We start from the raw sequence: 21,454 nt of genomic DNA on the forward strand, positions 1-21,454 counted from the left end.
TGCTTCATAGAGGTCAACCAGCAAAATCCAACTCTACCGAAGCCCTGAGATCCCAAATTGATTTGAAAATATTTTTTTGCACCCTTTTTAAGCAGAAATATTCGCTGTAGCTTCTAAGCTAAAAGTGTTAGTGTGCACCCTGTCTGATGTGGGGGCATGAGCTTGACCGTGCGACAAAGCGTGTGAATAACGTCTTTTCAAAACAATTTGGGCTCTTACTTTTATTGCGTCCTCATCTGCAACGCGGTTTAGCTGTGAAGCTCCAGAAATGTTTTAATGACTTCGAAACCGCGAACCTTCAACCGACTTTCCATCCGTATCAGGGTGAGCAGATCATGACTGGGTTTTAATTCCTGGGTGAACTGATCCTTTAACCGATATGTAGTAAAAAAGTATTTCTACTGTGTTGTTATTTACTCCTAGTTTAGCATATCAGTACAACAAGAAACACACCCTGGGCTTGTGTTTAGTTTACATGTCTTTTTGTGGTTGAAAGGCTATTGTCAACCAAACAAATCCTTATATTACATGTGACAAAAGAAAAAAACACACTACAGAACAGCCTTTAGAGGAGTGTTTTACTCTCTGCTGCACATGAATAAACTGAACTGCTGTCAAACTGAAACTCTGTTCTTCAGGTTAAACTGATTCAGCAAGATTTCTGACAGACACAGTCTCACAAGATACAAGATTTATAAGCTTCATGTCGTGATACAGCAACTTTACAACCACTTACAGTATGTGATTTGTATTCTTAATTTATTTGTGTGCATTATCTGCAACATTTACTTTTGGGTCTGTTTTAAAGCTGCCTCTTTGTTTAGGATCCCTATTCTCAGCAGGTCAGATGTAACAGTGACTATATTGTCCCACAGTAAACAATGATGACCAGACACAATGTGGATCCATCCAGACTGTCCTTCTATACATTATATGTCTGAGTGTGTGAGCATGACCTCTGCCCAGAGAGCAGGAATGCATATTCTCTCACTCTCTCCTTCTCTGCCGTGTTTCTAATGTTTCTAAGGGGAACTGAAGGCCTGCAAACACATTAAACAACATTAGTTTAAACGCTCTGTCCACATATCATCCATGTAACACTAGTGCAGTTATTTCCACAGGGAGGACAACATTATGAAGTCTCTGTGAGTCCAGCAGGAAGCTGACACGGCTCTGCATTACATTAACTAAGTGAAGTGGTGGGGGTATTTTTATGATGTATTGTTCCTCAGGGTCATATACACTGTGTAATCCACACCAAAGTATTTCCACATGCCAACCCCAGCTGTGTTTAAGTACATGTTCAATGCCTCAGTGTGTGCATCTCTAAACAAAATAGAAAAAAATGCCCATCATGCGGTGAAATCTGCACAATAGTGTGTACAAATAAACAGAAAACCTCCAGCGTGTAGGCCATGTGACTCCTCTGCAGTAACACACATCCTAATTGAATCAGACATGGGTGTGAGCAACAGACATCAGCGTCAAATCAAATTTCATGTCATGAGCTGACCCAACAGAGACTCATTCAGGATGTACGTCTGTTGTTAAACTGAATCTCAAGTGTAAACTGTTGCTGGCACACCGTACAGACAAATACACAAACACACCCAAACTGTAACCTTGCGTCGATCAGCGTCTGGAAAACACCTTTGAAACGCTTTTAGTGACAAGAAAGCAACAGCTGTGTGGCATTTGAGTGCCCCTGGTGCTAATTATGTCTTTAATTGCCTTTAATTTCATTTAACGAGGAGCTGCAAACACACATTCACACCTGGGAGGGACATGTTTGATTACACTGCACACACAGCAGAAGCATTAATGCTCCTCTGAAGTAATTTAGAAAAACACACTTCAGTTTTCAGTTCCTACCAGAGCGATGACATACAGTGTCAAGTCTGTACTAGTCCTCTAAAGATGTGGTGCCTTACTACCTGTCTTCTCGTTGCTCTTTCTGTTTAAACTAGACAGATTTGCGAATTAATGTACTGTTTTATTTACAGGATTAATTTTTTTATAATAAAAGTCATAAATTAATAGATCTTTTTATTTTCATATTGGAACTCAAACTTAGTTGTAGAACATAAGTACAGTTACTTAAAAAAGTACAATTGTGTGATGCTTTCCTTGAGTATTTCTAGTTTATCCTACTTTATATTTCTACTTTACAACATTTCAGAGTGACCTATCATACCTCCTTTTTATTCCACTACATTTATCTGCAGCTGGAATTACTACATACTTTATATCAAGGGCGTCTACAACAGTTTAAGATGTTGCTATTAATTACTGACGGGGACAAAATTGGCCATTTAAAAAAGTGGTAAAAGGGTAAATGACACCTGTGCTTTTCACATCCATATTTTACTGGCTGCTGCATCATACCTCATCATATTCTCCATTAATCCTGATCCTTGGCTGTCCTGTCCACACATCAAAGTGGGACTGTAAACCCCAATCCCCCATTTATGCAACGTAATAACCGAAACATATGATCTTGTAACATATGATTAAATATACTGTTATAATAGATTACAGTACCAAACTGTATGTAAAGTAGGTCAAATTTGCTCCACCAGCTATAGTAGAACATTAAAATGTATTTGTGATAATCCAACATTAAAATATCAAAATAATACTTCTGTATCTTTATATAAGTAACATTTAAATGCAGGAATAAAGGAGTAATGTCATATAGTGGTATTTGTTCTTTACTGAAGAAAAGAACCCAAGTATATATTTATATACATATACATATACATATATATGTATATAAATATATCTCACATAGCTATAGATAACATGATAGCCCAGGTGCTGTGCTCTACAGCCAGGAGAACTCACTGACCTCCTGATAGCTGTGACATTCAGGTCACATTTTCCCCGTGTTTATAACTCAGTAACATTCTGTAACTCTATTCACGCTCGAACGCAGCCCAAGACAGGTCGGGTCAAACATTGGAGACATAGAGATTCAAGATTGGTGAAATACAATCCCGCCCAGTGTGAGACATAATGTGGGTCAGCCCAAAATGAGCTGTGATGAGTTTTTCGGAGTGGAGTTTCCCATTTGAGACCTCTGTGTTGAAAGGGAGTGTGAAGTGTGACGATACTGTAATCTGTAAGTCTACAACAGTTATCAGATGGCATGACCCAAAAGAGCAAAGCAAAGTTAACACGTTGTGATAAATGGCAAGGTCACCAGGTTAAGGAGGTGAAGGAGTCTGATGGAAGACGAAATATCTGATCTAGATCATACGTCACATCATCATGATTTTAATAGTATTTTTAGTTAAAATTAAAATTGTGGTGCAACAATCATCATTCCCACTAATCCTGAACCATATCACACTTGTCATATCTGTCAAAATAATTGCAATACGATTTTTTTTTTACCATGTCATGCAGCCCTAACCTGAGCCAAGTTGCCAAGCTCTCTGACAGGATCATGTAGCAGTAAGACAGGGTTACAAACTGACCTTCAGTCAGACTGTGTGTCCCTCAGTTGAAGAGGGTTTCGGTGATACAACTAGCAGAGTAATACAATTTTGAAATGCTTGAGGTTGCAAGCACAATTTTGTATATATGAAGTGAATGATGCAGGCGTTGCTTGTTACAGTTCAAATGTTTTCAGCACTTCCTCACCGTGCTGGATGATGCCATGTTCAAGGAGCCTCCGTCCCAGCCGCTCCGTCTCCTCCCTGGTTGGCATCTCCCCCTCCTGCAGCAGCCAGTCGATGAACTCGGAGGCCACCAGCGTCCGCTCGAATGTCCCGCCCTCCTCCTCCCTGGTTTGTAGTAGGTTGTTTTCTGTGTTCATCAACCTGCAACGAGAAAGGACAAACTCCAGTTGATGTTGAGGTTTTTCCCCTCTGTGTTCTTGTCGATGGGATTGTGTTTAATGCTGTGAAACGGTTCCTCTTCCACAAATTGTTAAAGACCTGGGATTTGAGTTTTCGACAGTGGTGTTGCACTAAATTGTATTCAGATTAGATTACATTTTTGGGAATCCAATAGATTATGTTCCAAATGACAAAAATTGCCATGTCATTTCTATTCAGCATCTGCTTACATTTCAACGTTATGTGACCCAACTCTGCAAAGCAAAGTCACAGGGTGTTGCATTCAACGCTAATCCATTCACTAAGCGTACAATTGGAGTTACCAGTAAGAGATTTAGCTGTATGGGAACTGTGAGTAAACTCAGCAACAAATTGCTTTTTATATGCGTTTTTCGATTTTGAATCAATTTAGCATCTGCAGAGCAGCAGTCTTCACTGCATCAAGATTGCAGCTTGAAGCTCTACCTGATATCTCCATAGTAACAGCTGGAGGATACTATAGCAAAGCTCTATACACACCTATCTAATGCAAAAACAATGTGAGTTCTCAGAAATGCTGCAACATTTATAGCTGATAGCCATAGTGTGACTCTATAGTGCTGTTTAATTATGCAAGAGATGTGTTGAGTGTTCAGTAATACTGAGGTTATTGTGAAAATTCAGCTTTCTTCAGTGTGAATTTCCAGCAAGAAAAAGTTTTCCAAACCAGCAGCTCTGCCCATTTATCCACTCTGTAATCTGTCAAAACATACTGAACTGTAACTGTCACCGGATTAGCACTTCAGCCACGTAAGCGGAGGCATTAGGAATGAATCTTAAAATTAAATGCTATTCCTTGAACCTCACAAGCCAAAACTACAGAGCAGACTAGCTCGATGACAAGGTAATTACATCAAGAAAAGCCTTCCAGATCTGCTTCACTGACAGTCAATGGAAGTTTGACTTTGTTGACTCAGCTCAAATAAAAATCAGTTTCGCAGCAGTGGATCAATCAAAGGATTACATGAAGCAGGTGGTGTGATCTCCTCTGGATGACACCAGCTGACACATACACACTGAAACAGACGAGTACACACATGCACAGAACAGCAGTGCTGACTCTTAAAAACACATTCACGCCCGTCACTCAATCACTGTCGCCTGAACATTCAAACAAAACTGAACAGTCAGGTAGAGCTCATAAGAAACAATAACCTTTCTGTTGTGCACATGTACATGTCAAAACATGTACATGTGCCAGCGACGAAATGTACCACCAAAGAGACAGAGACATTTAACTTTCCACTTCAATTTCGCTGTGTTTGCTGGCACTAGGGATGTTAGTGATTAATCGATTCATTTTGTGTTATTTGGTTCATCACTCAAGTGACTTTCATGTTTACTCTATCTGTTCTTTTAACTCCCAATGTAGCCGACTCTGATTTTACATCAAACATAGATCATGTCAGTGGTTAAAACAGTTTTCTAAAGGAATAATGTTCAACGCATTTCATATCTTATGAATGATTAATAGATAGTTAAAGGCAGCCAACTATCCATTAAAGAAATTACTTAAAATGTGCATCCCTAGCTGGCACGGATGATATCCCCACAATCTGTTTGAGTGGCTATAAACCATTCACTGAACTGTCAACTCTACACACCAAACAGTGTAATACAGCAGATATCAGTGGTGGATATAATGACAGCTTGGAGATTTGTATCTCCAATGCTTAGAACATTTCACGAACTGAAACTATGGAAAGTGTTGAGATAAAGACCATATTTACACCAGCAGACACGGTGATAGTTGAAGCATTTTGGCTCCCTGCAAGGAAACTTTCACAACAAACCACTGACCTAATTAGACCAGACCAAACTAGAAGAACCAGTGCTGTCTGCCTGCCTGTCAATAAACAGAGTACCTTTAAATCTATGTTATGTTAAATAGGGATACGACTTTTTTCATTCCAGATGAGTCAGTCAGTCAGGAGATATAAATATGACCCTCCCATGCAAAGGTCGATGGATGACGAGTTTAAGGAATAGTTAGTCATTTTGTTCTTTCTGATAGAAGATGATACCACTCTAATGTCTGTACGCTAACTATGAAGCTACAGCCAAGAGATGGTTAGCCTAGCTTAGCATAAAAACCTATTGCAGAGGGGAAACAAATGACCTGAAGGTGACTAAAGGTTAGTCTGGCTTGAACGAGCTAACAGTATGTATATTGTTTCTAACCAGGAGCAGCTTGTGCTTTTAATGAGGCTGAAAGAGGATCTTAATATGTGACAGTCAAACAAATCAAACCTAAATCTGCTACTCTGCTACTGTGGTTGATTCAATTATAAGTGCTGAGCCAGAGCTGAAGGCCTACATCTCAAGATAAGAATTACAGTATTGTCACTAAACCTAAACTTAAATTGTCAGTGAACTGTATTCCTTGAGTTTCACCACTGGCTTGAGTAAACCAAAAAAAGGAAGAAGAAAATGTTCTCAGGTTCACACCCAGGGCTTTGCTTATGTAAAGTCAACAAACTTGAGAAAACACGACTAGTTCAGATGTCAAACGTTGATGCATTTGGCGCTTCAGTGGGACAAGTGCTGTGACCCACATTAGCAGCCAACATCATAATACAACTGTTGAAAGAACTGGACATAATGTTCCATGAGACTCTAGTAGTCATCTAATCCATGTTAACATGTTAAGTCAACAGATCATTTATACTGGCTCAAAGGGATTGACTCAAAGTACTGTATTAGTGCAAGGAATAATATAGCATATTATGCAATATGTGAGACTGTATACACAGTATGTAAATGAATCGTGATAACTTAAAGGAGCTGCCATGATCTGGATATGTTCTCAGTGTAGTTGTTTCCTGGAGTAGTTGTAGGACCACCAGGCTTTTCTCTTATAAATATATATGTAGGTTTTTTTACCTTACCTTTAAATATTTAACACACCACCTAAGTAATTTCTAAATATAGCTGGTTCCAAAGAAGAGGTGGAGGAAACCAGGTTGCAACGGCCGTCCACCAAGTTACTTTATTAAGAGACTCGATTATCATATTAGGAACCAAGTAAATGATGCAAAACATTTACAGAGGAAAGGTTGTGCTTATACTTCCACTTTCTTTTAGCAAGGTAGATTTTTTATAATAAAAGCAGAGATACTACCGTTGGTTTGGTCTCAGTAGCTATTGAATTCTCTGGGGGAAAGGAAAAAATGTAATTAAAAAAATACTATACCTAGTTCAGAACCCTGATTTAGAAAACAGGCCATTTTCTATACGACCATCATCTCAGAATGTTGACACAATTTCCCACTTCATGACCCCATTCAGCTGCATCGTGGCCACCTCACAGCTTAATGACTCTTTATGTATTTCTGCTACACAAACAGTGCAGAATACATGTCCTGCAAACACTACTAGTTATTATTTTCATGTCAAATCTTGGTCACAGTGACCTCATGGCCCTTCAAATGAATGATAACACTTCTTAATATACTTATCAGGACTTTCAGTACAGATTAGCATGACCTTCAAATAATCTAGCCTATTTAAAACATGAATTGTTCAAATGCCTTCATAGTAAAACTTCCTTTGTTAATAACCCTGTATATTGGATTTCCTACTGAAATAACCAAACACATTCCTCTAGTCATCAATTAGTCACATGGAAACGTTGGCATGCACTCGTAAGCGTAGAGAGGAGCTAATGCAATTATCCAGCCATTATCAGTTGTAATTTAGCCTTAGCCTTGCAGTGACATAGACGTCTTTCTTTAGTTTATGTCTGTGTAACACATGATAAACCAGTATTTAAGAGACAGAAAAAGGCTAAACAGATGTCTGTGATGGACGCCAGGAACTCAGAGAAATGTTGGCCAATAATGTTAAGTGTATGCAATTTGTAGTTAATGAGCTAAATAATGCACAACCGCCAGTATGGCCCTTTAAGGAGAGCGCTGCCTCAGCAATGAAAGACTCTTTGTAAGTTTCAAACGGAGGTGTTTCCTCGTCTTGAAAGACAAAAGGAACCACTCTCTTGCATGCAAAAGTAAAGACGTGTGCACAAGACAAGAGAGAAGTAGAAGAGGACTAGAAAATTGAACTTTTGACCACAATGCTGACGGAAGGAAAAGAGCAAAGCTTGAACCTTCCTTACTACCGAGCTGCCATTCATGCACACAACCCACAGCTGCCCTGGTGAGGCCAACACAGAAGACTGTGGATCTATTGGACCATGTATTGTAGGTGTAAGCATTGAGCATGTAAACAGTCGACAATACTTTACAATACAAAACATTGTTCTCTCTGACTAACCCTGTCGACTGGGAAATGCTGTCATAACAAGTGTTTCAAATGCCTCCCTGCGGTTTGTTTGTTTGCGTTTGTGTATGGTGATTTGACAGCTGACAGCATCAGAGTGCAAGGAGGAGGGCTGTTGGAAAAACTAGAAGTGAAACTGACTGTTGGGTTAAAGAGTACCTGATGTATATAGTCATAGAGTTTATAATGTATGCACTGTATGTGTTTTTGCTGAAGGCACAATCCAGTACTGACATTCCAGCAAGGACAAGGACACATAGAAGTGATGGAGCCTCACCATGACCATGTTGTCTTTCACCACCAGCTGATGCTGCAGTGTGTCACGTCAAAAAATAGCTTGAACTAACTTTTAACACACTTTTAAATCCACCTTTGTCCACCAGCAATGACATATCATGAAATTCAAGAACTGAAACTTCCAAGCATCATGAATCAAAATCACAAAAAAGGGTAGTTGAGGCACAACATGTCCATTATCATGAGAAGCATGACTGTCTGTACCAAAGTTCATGACAATCCATCTTGAGATGTTTCAGTCTGGGCCAAAGTTGTGGACTGACCGAGGGCCTACATAGTCATCCCAAAAGAGCTTTAAAGTTTACACCAAAATACACTTAGGCAATAAAGGTGATGAGATGAGATGAGATGAGGTTTATTTATTAAACATATCTTAATCTGTTCATATTTCCTGAAAGTACCAAGAGATTTGATTTAGTCATAGTATTTATGAACTGCTTCTGAGGAATTTTCAAAATACCAAGCTAGATTTTGTGAATCCCGATATAACCTAAAAAGTCCACATTGCCCAGCTCTACCAGGGTATCCTGAAACCCAGACAAACATCTCATTCATTCTAAAAGTAGTGAAATTTAATTGAATCTTTGCAAACCTCTCACCAAAGAACTGAAGTAACTGTTGTGTGCAATTATGAAAACAAGCAGCAGGAACAATGATTCTTCCAGGATGGATATTTTTGCACTTTGCACTCCAGCACAAGGGACAGACGGATGGTTCTTTATGTTGTCGGACTGTTACTTGCGCTGTAAGTGTAATCGTGAAGCAACTCTACTTTGCAAGCAAGCAACCACCAGAGCAAGCTTGAGGTGTGTGTGTGTGTGTGTGTGTGTGTGTGTGTGTGTGTGTGTGTGTGTGTGTGTGTGTGTGTGTGTGTGTGTGTGTGTGTGTGTGTCCTGGGCTGCACCATGGTGATTACATAAACACATAGCTTTGAGTGCTGAGACGACAGATGTCTCCCCTTGGACTATTTCTTCCTCTTATGCAACTGCTGTGTGTTTGTGTGTTTTTATGAGTGTGTGCATGCTGGTTCACAAACAGACGATGAAAAATAGGTCTCTGTTTATAAGGGTGTCACGGTGTATGTGTTAAGAGGGGCGCAGAAATATAGTTTACTCGTGACAAAGAGGTGGCAGGATGTGTGAGACGGGAAAAAGGGAGTCAAGCTGTGTGACAAAAGACATCAAGTGTGTATCTCTGTGTTTACAACCAAATAAGTACAAACACAGAGTGCGTGCGGAAATCCAAAACTGTAGAGTTAAGAGAGAAATTGGCCCACACAGAGGAACACTAGGGCTAATGTATAAATGATCAGTCTCATCGCTACTGGAACAACAGCATCATGGGTACAAAGCTGATGACAAACAAAAACAGCCCCATTAGTGGAGTCCTCTGACCTACTCTAAATCCAGCCTGTCCCTGGGAACACACTATGAGTCATCTTTTGTTAAGATGTTTCCAATATCTTCTGATTTTCCTATGCCTCCATGCTTTTATCATGATTAAAACCAGTTAAGCTCAATACTCTCTAATCAAACGGAATCAAATTAACAAGCCAAACAAATTTCAAATGCACTCAATAAGCATGCCGCAGAGAGACCCAGTGACTCTCACAAAGAGGAAGGCAGGAAATACATGGATGGCATGTGCTATTGTTTGCCAAGTGGCCATGAACTTCTAAAAGTTCAAACAGCACCAAACTGTTCACTGTTGATCTCATCAACAAGCTTCACCAGTAGCATCTTTGAGGAGGAAAACCTTTTATCTTAAAAGCAATCAGTATTTCTCTCAGAATTGAAATCAAGTGCACCAAATCATGCAACTTAATGAATTGATTTCTTAATAAGTGTACTGACTTACTCCTCTGTCTGTGCTTACTAGGTTTGTCTTCATTCTTTTGCTATCAGCTATGATAAACATCTTGCAGCTGTGTGTTGGTCAAAGAATTAGTTTGTCATGAGTGTAGGTAAGAACCAGTAAGTATGTTTAATGAATGAAGACTGCTAGCTGCTCTGCATCAACTGCCACCAATATTCTCACCACAATAGATAGCGTTATTATGGATCCCATTGGTTTTCTTCCAAGACCTGCCCTACTCTGACCCTGATTGGCTTGAGTCTATCATTTTCGTATGACAAAAGCCTTGACAGCTTCATGGACCTGGTACTACGTGCTAAATACATCCAAGTTTTTTTACTTTAGAAGCCAAGAAAAGCAGCAGAAATCAGCTGATAGGTGTAGGCACCTATCAGCTGATTTTTGCTGCTTTTTATCACATCACAAATTAGACAATAGTCATTTGCTTTCTTGTACAGTTAACATGTAACTGTAGCCCTCAGCTGGTTAGCTTAGCTTAGCAAAGGATTGGCAACTAAATGACTAGCATGGATATTATTCTAGCTTTTACCATTAAGTTTTCATTTGGAACAAAAAAAAGAGAAGCACTAACATGTTAATAAATTAGCTTTGGAGGTGCTGGAAGCATACTTTGTGAACTTTGGACAGTGCCAGGCCAGCTGTTTCCCATGTCTTCTTTCTTCATGCTGAGCTAAGCTAACCAACTACTGGCTGTAACTTCCTATTTATCGCTCAACTATGGGAGTGATACCACTGTTCTCATCTAACCCTTGGCAAAAAAATTTAACAGTTCCTTTAAAGCTACACTCTGAAAGGATGGGGGAGAAAATCAATCAAAAATGCAAAGAAATAAAATGCCTGGAAAATTTCTGTTTCGGTTACGCAACTGTATGAACTTTAGTTTCCTTCGATCAGTCTCATAGTTTCACTTGGAAGAACCTGACTTAGTGGTTGCGATTGTGTTATATCGTGTGTTTGTGTGTGCTCGTACTTCTCATAGATCCTCTGCCCCCTCATGAAGACTTTGGCTTCACTGTCCAATGGGAACGTGCCGTCGTCCTTCCGGAAGCGGTAAAACAGCTTCATGTCTTTGAACTCCCGGTGCTCGTCACACACTGAAAACACACAAAAAGGTTAGAGGGCAGCAATTTATTATCAATGATGATGATTTAAAAAAGCAAGAGCAAAGTAAGGTTGTTATTAACAGATTGATGAGAACCAGAGCGTTTAATGCAGACAACCACTGTGTTTTTCTTAGACCGTATCTTGATATTTTAGTATCATTAGCAACATGCAGGGACTTAAAATACACACAAACCTGTCAGCTGTGCATGACTCAGGTGACTCTGACACATTGCTGATTTACTTGACAGAAAAATGCATACTTCAATTTTATCCAACTGTCAGCTAAAGAGACACTTTTGTTTGTAAAATCTGCACATCTGTAAAAATCAGAAAATCTACAGCTGGGATGTGTTAACACTGAATTGGCTCTGTATAAACTCTTTCTGTCTCTGTTTTCGTTGTCTGCTGTGAAACAGGTAGTGGGATGCTATATTCGAGCCAAATTGGCTGGGAGACTTGAGGACTCATCTATTAAGAGGCATCGATCGTTCCCAGAAAATGTCAAGCAAGAAAGAGAAAGAAAGAAAGAAAGAAAGAAAGAAAGAAAGAAAGAAAGAAAGAAAGAAAGAAAGAGAGAGAGAGAGAGAGAGAGAGAGAGACCCTTGCTGTTATATAAAATGGAAAACACATACACACACAGCTGTGTCTCACCGTGATGAATGATGCTCTGGTCTAAAAGTTTCTGCATGATCTTGATGGCCGTGTCTCGTTCTGAGGCCTCTTTGTGTTCGATCAGCCAATCGATGAGCTCCTTGGCCACAAAGCAGTTTGGGTAAGTTCGCAGGTGGTGCCGCCGATCCTTGATCACCTTCCCCTCATGGAGCCGCAGCCTGGTGGGATGCAAACAAGCCACAGAGGAGTAAAAACATGACTCCTTAAAAATGACATCAATGCTGTACTTTTAGTTTCTCACCAAAAGAAATGAGTAAATGAGCAACACAGAGACACTAATGCACACTTTCCTAACTAGCCGGCTAGACTACGGTTACACTCTCCTTTCCGGTCTACCAAAGAATACAATAGATCAACAGTAATCAATTCAAAATGAATCTGCATGCTGACAAACACCAAAAGGAGACCACACATTTACCTTTTTTAAAGTCTTTACACTGGTTACCTGTCATGGCAAAATGTGTTCTTGCTGACACCTTTTGTATGGGGAACTAACACAGAAGCAATTTTGAGTATTTTGCAAGGTGTTTTTATGTCTGTGGACTTACTGTTGTCAACACGATAGTGTCACAACTGTGCAAGATTCAGCCACGAAAACTTGGTTCAAGCAAGGGGGCTGGAATGAGGGAAGTAGGAAGTAGGAAATGTAACCCAAATCATTTCCCCTCCACTTTATAACAGCTGGTATTGTTATCTGCCTGCCTGATTTTGGTCATCAGAGCAAGGGGGCCAGAGGTAATTATCTACTCAGTTCTGTTTTATAAACATTTTACTGTTGATCATCACAAATTATTTTATCCTATTTGACTTTGAAATAATATAATAATAATAATAATAATAATAATAATAATAATAATAATAATTATTATTATTATTATTATTATTATTATTATTATTATTATTATTATTTATTTTATTTTTTTTTATTTTATTTTTTTTTTTTTATAAGAGCTCTGTTTAATTTCTGTGTTGTGTTGGAAGCAGGTCGTTAGTTGATGTCAGCGGACTCCATATCTAAACGAACGTGACCCAATGTTGCTCTGTTATTGGACCGGAGAGAGAGGAACTGAGAAGAGACACTTGGGAACGTGCGTAAAGTCACATCCTTCGAACTGTTGCAGAAAATCCGACCAGCATCCTTCACAAAGAAATCACCAGTCCAGGTCCCATTTTCACGTGACGTTACAATCGGTTCACATATGGCCAACAAAAAAGTGATTGACACATGTAAATTGTTACAAATTGTTACATACATCCCTTTCATTATAATCAATGGTTGTTTTTCGGTGTGCATTAGTCTCTACATCCATTTTTTTTTTCAACAACCTACATTTTTTCAATCACTTGTAAAACACTTTCTGAAGGGTCATTCCCTGTTTTAGTTATGCCAGCTGTCATAAATTTGTCCATAAAGAAAAAAAACATGATTTACATAAGAACAAACAGGACACTCATACAAGGTCAAATCTACTGTATACTGGACAGAACACATCAGTCCTCTAGGCTTGAGGTGAAGCTATTCAAAGACCGCCCGCAGGGATTTATAACGGGACTATTCTACTCGATGACATGACAACCCTCACGTGCTTCTATAGCTGGCCTAGATGCTCGTTTCACATCATCAAGGTGACCTCTTTGTGAACCTGACTGTTGTGAAACAGCCCACCACAGTCTGAGCCAGGCTTCCTGCAGCTTGCTCACTCCACTCCATGCTGAGTCTGTATGCAGCTGGCTAGCATCACTCCGGATTAGCAATGACAGCCCCGGTCCAAGCCTGCCTCAGTCAGTACCAACATACTGTTCTGCCAAGACTCGAGATGGGCAAACAAGTTACAGACCTCATTTCCAAATAGGCGAGCATCATCCTCTCCTCCTCCTCGGCTCAGCTTCAGTCTAATCTACCCATAAATCATCGAGCTGGAAGCAAAATCATCCATCCTGCTGGGTCTTTATAGGAGGCTCAGGTGTCAGACTACTTGTTGTGGGAGGTGATCTGACTCTCTGTGATAGCTTTTCTTCAAGCCCCTCTCCAGTCAAAAATGTGTTTTTCCTTCTTGTTCCTACAGTTGAATGTTTGAGCTTCACTGTGTAGAATGGTGTATGTGCAGAGGTTGACACTAGAAGGCTGTTTTCACATTCATCTACTGAAAATGGAAAGTTTCTCCTTGCTCAGTGAAAATCTGATTTTTAAGAGGCGGGTCTATGAGTATGATTTGTGACATCACCGGTAGTTTGGAAGCCAATCCTCTTTTAATTTGAAACTTATACAAGTGTGATGTAGAAACATGAAGCCGCCAGTGACGATACACTGAGAATGGACTTGATGAAGTAGGAGACATCTAAAACAGAAATTTGCATATTCACAGACTCTGGAATTTTTAATAAGGTATAAGAAGTCGATGACTTTTTGAGGACTTTAAAGTGGAAATTATACCTTTTTTTGCAGAAAAATATATCCGATCCACATTATTGTTCTAAACAAACTATTTGTATATATGAGGGGATCTAACGATGGCAAGCCGGACTGTTTCTGAATGAGTCTCTGGTTCCCAGTTTGACTACGATGATGCAGAGTCCCAAGTTGAAACATTCACCAAGCCTGACTCTCTATCACAGTCTGCCATGGTGCAACAAACGGCCTATTCACAACTATGAACTGGTCACAGGACTTACTACAGCAGCTGCGTGTGTCTGTCTGTCTGTGTGCTATGGTATCCATCCTTCTGCGTGAGGCACATCTGCTCCAACATACGAGTAGTCAACATAATAGGACACAAATGAGTGATAGGATATTTAAAAACAGCCAGTGTCCTGTTATCAGTACCAGGAAGTATGTCACTCTTGGTCCACGAGCTTGACTCGTGATAGACTGATCAAACAAAGGCGTTGATCAGGTACACTCCTTTCTTTTATACCAGCAGTGTTTCTTATCAGGTTTGATTTTATTTTCATGAATACAGCTGCTCACAAAACGTCGAGTCACGGTTAAACACTGAGGGAGAGCATCTTTTCATTTAACTGTCAAGAGTGTGTTTGTACTGGACAACATAACAAGACTTCAGCCATGCTAATGGATATGTAGACAGTATAGGCACAGCAGTGCTTTGAACATGATGACAAACATTTCAGATCAACCATCTTATTTCTGAGGCGGTCCAAAAAAAGGAGCAGCGGCGTCTCAACATTTTGGGAATCGGGGTTGTATAATTGACGATGTTCTTGCTCATCCTGAACAGGACACGAGTTTCTGTACTAAGTTTCATGGCAATCCATCTGACATTTATTGACACATTTCACTCAAATTTTTACTTGAGATGAAAAGCAACAGGATCACCAAAGTCCAAACAAGCCATCCTCTGTGGACCTTGAATGTCTGGACACAATTTCACAACAATTCATTCAGAAGTTGTTGAGATATTTTAGTCTGGGGGCAAAGTGCGGGAACCACCCACAGAAAGACATTGCCATCCTTACAGCCATGCCTCTTAAAAAGCTCTCGCTCTGACTTCTATGTCTGTAAAAGAGGCAGACAGAAATTTAGAGAGAGAGAGTGAGCCTTGTATGTCACAACCTCAAGTCCTTTTCCCCTGGAACAGCAGCGTCTCAGAGACAGAGGACTCTGGGACAGCCACCCGGACCAACCCGCTGTTCAATGACACCAGCCACGCTGCCAGCTGGCAGCCTCAGTACACAGCTATGCCAAGGACACTGACACACACGCACACTATATACAATGAGAAACAGGAAAACACACCAGTGCAAAGCAAGGGAACACAGAAGAGTAAGTCGAGACACAAACTAAATCTCTTGAAGTGATGAATGTGTACTTCTTCACAAAGCTCTAACTCAGTTTGTACCGCCCAGCTGGAAAACACAATTCAGCCGCATATTTTCCCTCGTAGTTCAGCGGGGGGCTGAAATTCCAGGCATTGATGCCATGCTTTACCTACTGAGCCTCTATTCATTGCTGGGAGTGTGAGCCACCGGGGTTACGGGGCCTTTCTTTCTGTACAGTAGGTCAAAGGGTGCAGCATGTCAACAACACTGCCAAGGTTACTGGTACAATTGCCTAATGGGTGGGGCGTGATAATGATACAGGGTTAGCAGGTTGATAATTCCCCATGCAGCTCAAAGGGCACTCACTGCATTACTGGACAGAAAGTACTCATGTGTCCACTCCTCAAAACAGGCTCCTGCAGCAGCTTGCGCAGGGAGGGCTGTGCATGTGTGGACGCCTTTGTTTGGCGTTGCATGCTGCTGCAGTGGAGCCGAACCTGCCTGCTCTGCCAGTTTGCAGTGAGGGAGAGCTACATGCATGATCATTAACCTGCTGTCATGCTTGCACCACCCACTTGTCTCATTTGATGGGCCCTGTCCTGGCATATCCTTCTGATCTGGGGCACAGCAACATGCAAGACTGAGCATGAAAACTAACCAAGCAAAGATGATTTCTGGTTGTTTACGAAGTGTGCTCATGATGGAAGGTTTGTGGGTCAGTTTGCAGATCATCAATGCCTCAATCTCCCTCAATGTGTGACCCTCAGCACACCCAGTGTCAGTGGAGACCCTGCCCGACCTACCTCAGCTGTTCTCCGGTGACGAGCACCTCGGCCAGCCGCTCCAGCTCTGCAGCCTTCTTCTGCATGGTGTTCCCGATCCCGTCCATCTCTCTGCTAACACAGGAAGGCACAGACCCGGGGTGTGTTGTTGCCAAACACAAAGACATCACACTAGTCTTGCATTTTAATAATAATAACAATAATATTTTTTTATTTAAATGCTGTGCAGCAACACACAGAAAGAGGAAGGGTGTGATGTGAAAAACAAAGGCGTGCAAGTATCCACGCGGTGATGATCTCTGAGAGTAAACAATGCCCTCACACCTGGTTTATTTTCTTACCCTTCGAGCACCATGGAGAGCGAAAACAAGACAAATATTCCTTTAAGTGAAAGTGGAGAATTAATCCATCCTCATCATGCAACAATGAAGCCAGTCAGAGGTCCCAGCCCAGCCTCAGCAGCTCCATCAGCCTCAATCCACTTTGAATTCCTCGAAAAACCTCCAAATGACTGCACACACTCATCAATGCACGCATGCATCCAGCACTCCCTTCATGAATCCCTCTATTTATCCGCTCCTGCTGCTGATGTAACGTCTGTATGAAGAGCAGCCTGCCGCTCCTCCGCTCGCTGGCTGGGGTTTGTTTGTCACTGACACACCACACGGGATGGATGCACGTTTTTCTCCACGGTGCAGCCAGTGCCCATCCACAAAGCCCCCGCATTGGGAGGACTCTGCCGTCGTCACTGGGGGAGTTAACCGAGGGGGCGGGGTTACAGATGCATGAGGGTGCGCGCGATTCATTCACCGCCTGGGCCAGGAATGAATTGTAGGGGTGGGATGGGTTGGATGCATCATTATGCAACAGAGATTCTGGACCTTTCTCCATTAAAGGTGTATTTAAAAACAGACCAAAAACTCTATAAGCTCTATGAACTGGTGAAACCTTCCATCCTTGACCCACTGATTTCACGGTTTGGTCTGATTTTGAGGGGCAAAACTGCTGATAGCATGAACAGGATCATTCTGGCTGTGTGTACAGGATCATTCTGGCTGAGTGTACAGAAACCTGAATCTGAATTTTGAACATTTAATCACTGATTCTCTGGAGGATCGTGTGTGAGTCAGCATTATAGTGTTTTCTCTGTTATATTAGCGAGACTTCATTGTCTACTCAGTAGTATAAATCAAACAAGATGGACATGTAATGACCACTGTAAACTTGTCATTGTAGCCATACGATATATACAGCTCACAAAAAACAAAAACACGTGTGCAACATCATATTATAGAATTATGTTGTGCAACTAGACACTAATGTCCTTTTCGGTCATGTTTTGCGTTTCTTGACCCAAACATAACTCATACATTTAAAAAATTTTTTAAAAATGCTGATTATTGGATCCTATAATGGGCCTGCATAAATACATGTAAATGTATAATTTACCTTTTACCTCTACTTTTGATACTTAAGTACATTTATTGCAAGAAAATCACGTTTGATGTTTAAGTACACTTAATATGAGACACTTCAAGACTTTTATTTAAGTATGATTCAGATGGGCAACTTTCAAGTCATATTTTAACACGATATCTTTACTTTTACTAAAGTATGACTTTTGGGTACTTTTTATAACACTACCCATATCACAAACCTCCCTGCCTCCTGCTGAAACTGTTTTAACTGACTTTAATTTGTGTTTTGCAGCTCCGTGGACTATCCAGCAAAGATCATAGGTATACAAAATATTCTATATGTCCTCTGGACACAGAGGCTGCCTACATATGTTCCTCAATTCATCAAAGATGTAATTAAATGAGTTGAGATATGTCCAGAGCAAGGTGATGTATGCCGTTGTAACTGATTAAATTAACTGGATAAACAAGGAGAAAAATATCTGTTTTAAACTGTTGAGGTTAATCAATCAATAAGATTTAAATCAATCAATCAATTAAATATTATGTGCAGGAAGTATACATCGTAACAAATTAACGGGTTAAACGTTAACTATCACAACATGTCAAAGTGTATATGAAGTGAACATAAAACAAACGCATCCACCCAGGACAGATGAAGTCATCTGGCTGATCATTGGCTACACTGGTAAGTGTATCTCTGTGGGTGTGTTTCTGCAGAGTAATGGATTTGTGAATGTTCTCATATTTAATAGTTTATAACCTACATACTGTATTTATATGTGTGACTACATGATGTGTGGTGTGTGTTTGACCTGATAAGCAAATCTGTTCTGCAGACAAAACCTGCAGATATAATGGGGCCGTGACCACAATGAGTCACCAGTTGACTTGAACACACTTTCTAAATTCCCCACACACTCCCTGCATGTATCTAGACTTGATACAGACCAAATAACAGGGCAGATAATGTCACTGCTCTGTGTAAGACGAAACATTAAATTATGTAGCAAGACCATCTACTCCAGTCAGTGATGTCACAGCAGTTATCCATTAGCTGAAAATAGAAAACAGCTGGGGCATCAGGTGAGACCAGTGAGTTTATTGCATTATCCAGGTCAGTTCCCAGTTTACCCAGTCCATTTAGGAGAGGCATGCTGGACCCTGTACAGCTTGTTTCTGCTGCATTCAAATTTCCTGATGAGGACTTTGTCACATCACCTTCTCTGCAAACTGATAGCTTAGTGTCTGACAGTTTATTCTTTTCAAATCAGTTGCTTTTATTATTTGTTTTACTTAATACCTCAGGGATGGTCAGTGAGAAACCTGGTTATAGAATTATTAGTCAGTTGCGCCCTCTGGTGTCCCAAAGGTTAACAAATACCATAATTTCTTCTAGTGGAGAAAACTTGATAAATCCTAAATGCTAGAAAAGTAGTTGGCCTCTACCTGGCTCTACATGGTTGACTAACTAATTGCTCCCTGTGTGTTTCTATTACAGAGGTATAGTGGTTAAACTTTTATTCGTTTTTATCTTTTAATCTTGGAACGGTTTCACCATGAATGCACTGAGATTCTCTGCTGATTTAAACTGCACTGAACGGGCTCCCTTTTTGGCCTTTCCTCTCCAACAGTCCACCCCTGACTCTGACTTTTCTTTTCTAAGTTAATGCATTTGTAGACATTTAAGATAGTACAAACATGGGCACAAAGAGTGGTGTATTATAAATATCATAACATATTTACAGAATAAAGTTGGATCCATTTAGCATACAGCTAAACAAACGACAGAGCAAACCAAAAATCCAACATTCTGGGGTGAACTGTTCCTTTATGAGTGAGTGAGTGAGTTAATGGTTTGTCATTGTGTGGCTGGTTGGTTCATTATAAGCAGAAACATCATCAGGCAGTGTAACAGCAGGTCAGAGCACACACCATGCAGCTTGGTACTGGGTATTTCTTCTTCTTTTTTTTTTCTTTTTTTTTTGCCCAATACAATACTGTTTTTGCGATCACTTGTGGGTTCTCTCCGGGTGCTCTGGCTTCCTCCCACAGTCGAAAGACATGCAAAAAAAGTAAGGTTAATCGGTTAGTCTAAATTGTCCATGGGTGTAACCGTCCTTAAAGTCGATGAACCCTAACCCTGTAACCCTTAAGCCTGAATTAGAGACCTGGAAGTATCCTTGAGCAAGATACTGACCCCCAATTTGACATCATCTCTTGGTCATCTCTTTAAATTACAGATAGATTGTAAACATTGTTCGGTTCTGTACTTACAACATCTGTCATGTACAAAAGAGTACTAGGGCCAGGGGTGAGAAAAAAAATGTCAGGCGGAAGTTTTTTTATTTTCATTATGCAACATTTTGACTTTTTCTTGAAGTGCATAATGAAAAAAAAAAACTTTCTCCTCTCATTTTTTCCCTCATCCCTGGCCCTAATACTCTTCCGTAGTCATGCCTGTCCATCCTGGGAGAGGGATCCCTCCTCTGTTGCTCTTCCTGAGGTTTCTCCCTTTTTCCTCATCTGAGTCGAGGGTCTAAGGACAGAGGGTGTTGTATGCAGTACAGAATGTTTTTTGTTCCATTAGACATGAGGCTCACCACCCATTGAACGGTTTGTTTGTTTCTCTGCGTATGTATTAATTTGTGAAGGCATTATTAAAATAAAAAAAACAATTAGGAAAACAGAAAACATCTTCTTTTTGGACACAGTAGCTCCACACCAAAGTGTGCCAGAAAACTGTTAAAGCAAGAAATAAACAATCTCACCACAAAGTCCTCACATCACTTTTGACTTCATATTTTCATATTTGTTGTGGTAGATTCTCATTTAGGCCAGCAGATAAAATACAATGAAATGCAAAGCTGCAGCGTTATATAATAGATATTATACCGAAATGAGCCACTTTGCATGATGAAAACATATATTTGGTACTTAAAGTATACTTGGATGCTAATATGAATTTAAACGGAGTATTTCTACACTGCAATACTTTGCAGTGTACTACTTTCACTAAAGATCACAATACTTCCTCCACTACTGCTGAATCCTCATGAAGGTATTACTTTTAGATAGCCCATTTACAGCTTTTGAATGTTTTTTTTTTTTTTCCTGCGGGGGCACTGCATGTTTTTCACCACAGGGAGGCGTTATTTACTACTCTATCAAAAGACAGTGTATATAGAGCTGATACCAAGGATATGAGTCTGTCCAGTATATCATGAACATGAACAGAGCAGACAGCAACACAAACACTTTGTCACTGAATCGCTTCATGACAGGTGATTCTACAACAGATCTCACAGAAGGTTTGACTATATTGTAGTTCAAAGATAACCTTAAGAAAAAGAAGTGTTTTTGTTGTTCT

At 40.3% G+C, this 21,454-nt stretch overlaps 1 protein-coding gene across 2 annotated transcripts in view; it reads right to left on the reverse strand.

Annotated features, from left to right (window-relative positions):
* Window positions 1-17,371, reverse strand: part of deptor (DEP domain containing MTOR-interacting protein) — a 30,748-nt gene extending 13,377 nt beyond the window's left edge. The window contains exons 1-5 of one of the 2 annotated variants that reach the window (XM_073484804.1): window positions 17,008-17,371; window positions 16,688-16,780; window positions 12,087-12,265; window positions 11,302-11,425; window positions 3,646-3,824 (exon numbers count right to left, since the gene is read on the reverse strand). In XM_073484804.1, the coding sequence (XP_073340905.1) occupies window positions 3,646-3,824; window positions 11,302-11,425; window positions 12,087-12,265; window positions 16,688-16,780; window positions 17,008-17,021 (589 nt within the window). In that variant the 5' untranslated portion in view covers window positions 17,022-17,371. The remainder of the gene's footprint in view (window positions 1-3,645; window positions 3,825-11,301; window positions 11,426-12,086; window positions 12,266-16,687; window positions 16,781-17,007) is intronic. The other variant, XM_073484805.1, reaches the window with a different exon arrangement.
* Between the last annotated feature and the right edge of the window lie 4,083 nt (window positions 17,372-21,454).

Source organism: Pagrus major, chromosome 17 (genome assembly GCF_040436345.1).
Source record: "Pagrus major chromosome 17, Pma_NU_1.0".
Lineage (NCBI taxonomy): Eukaryota > Metazoa > Chordata > Actinopteri > Spariformes > Sparidae > Pagrus > Pagrus major.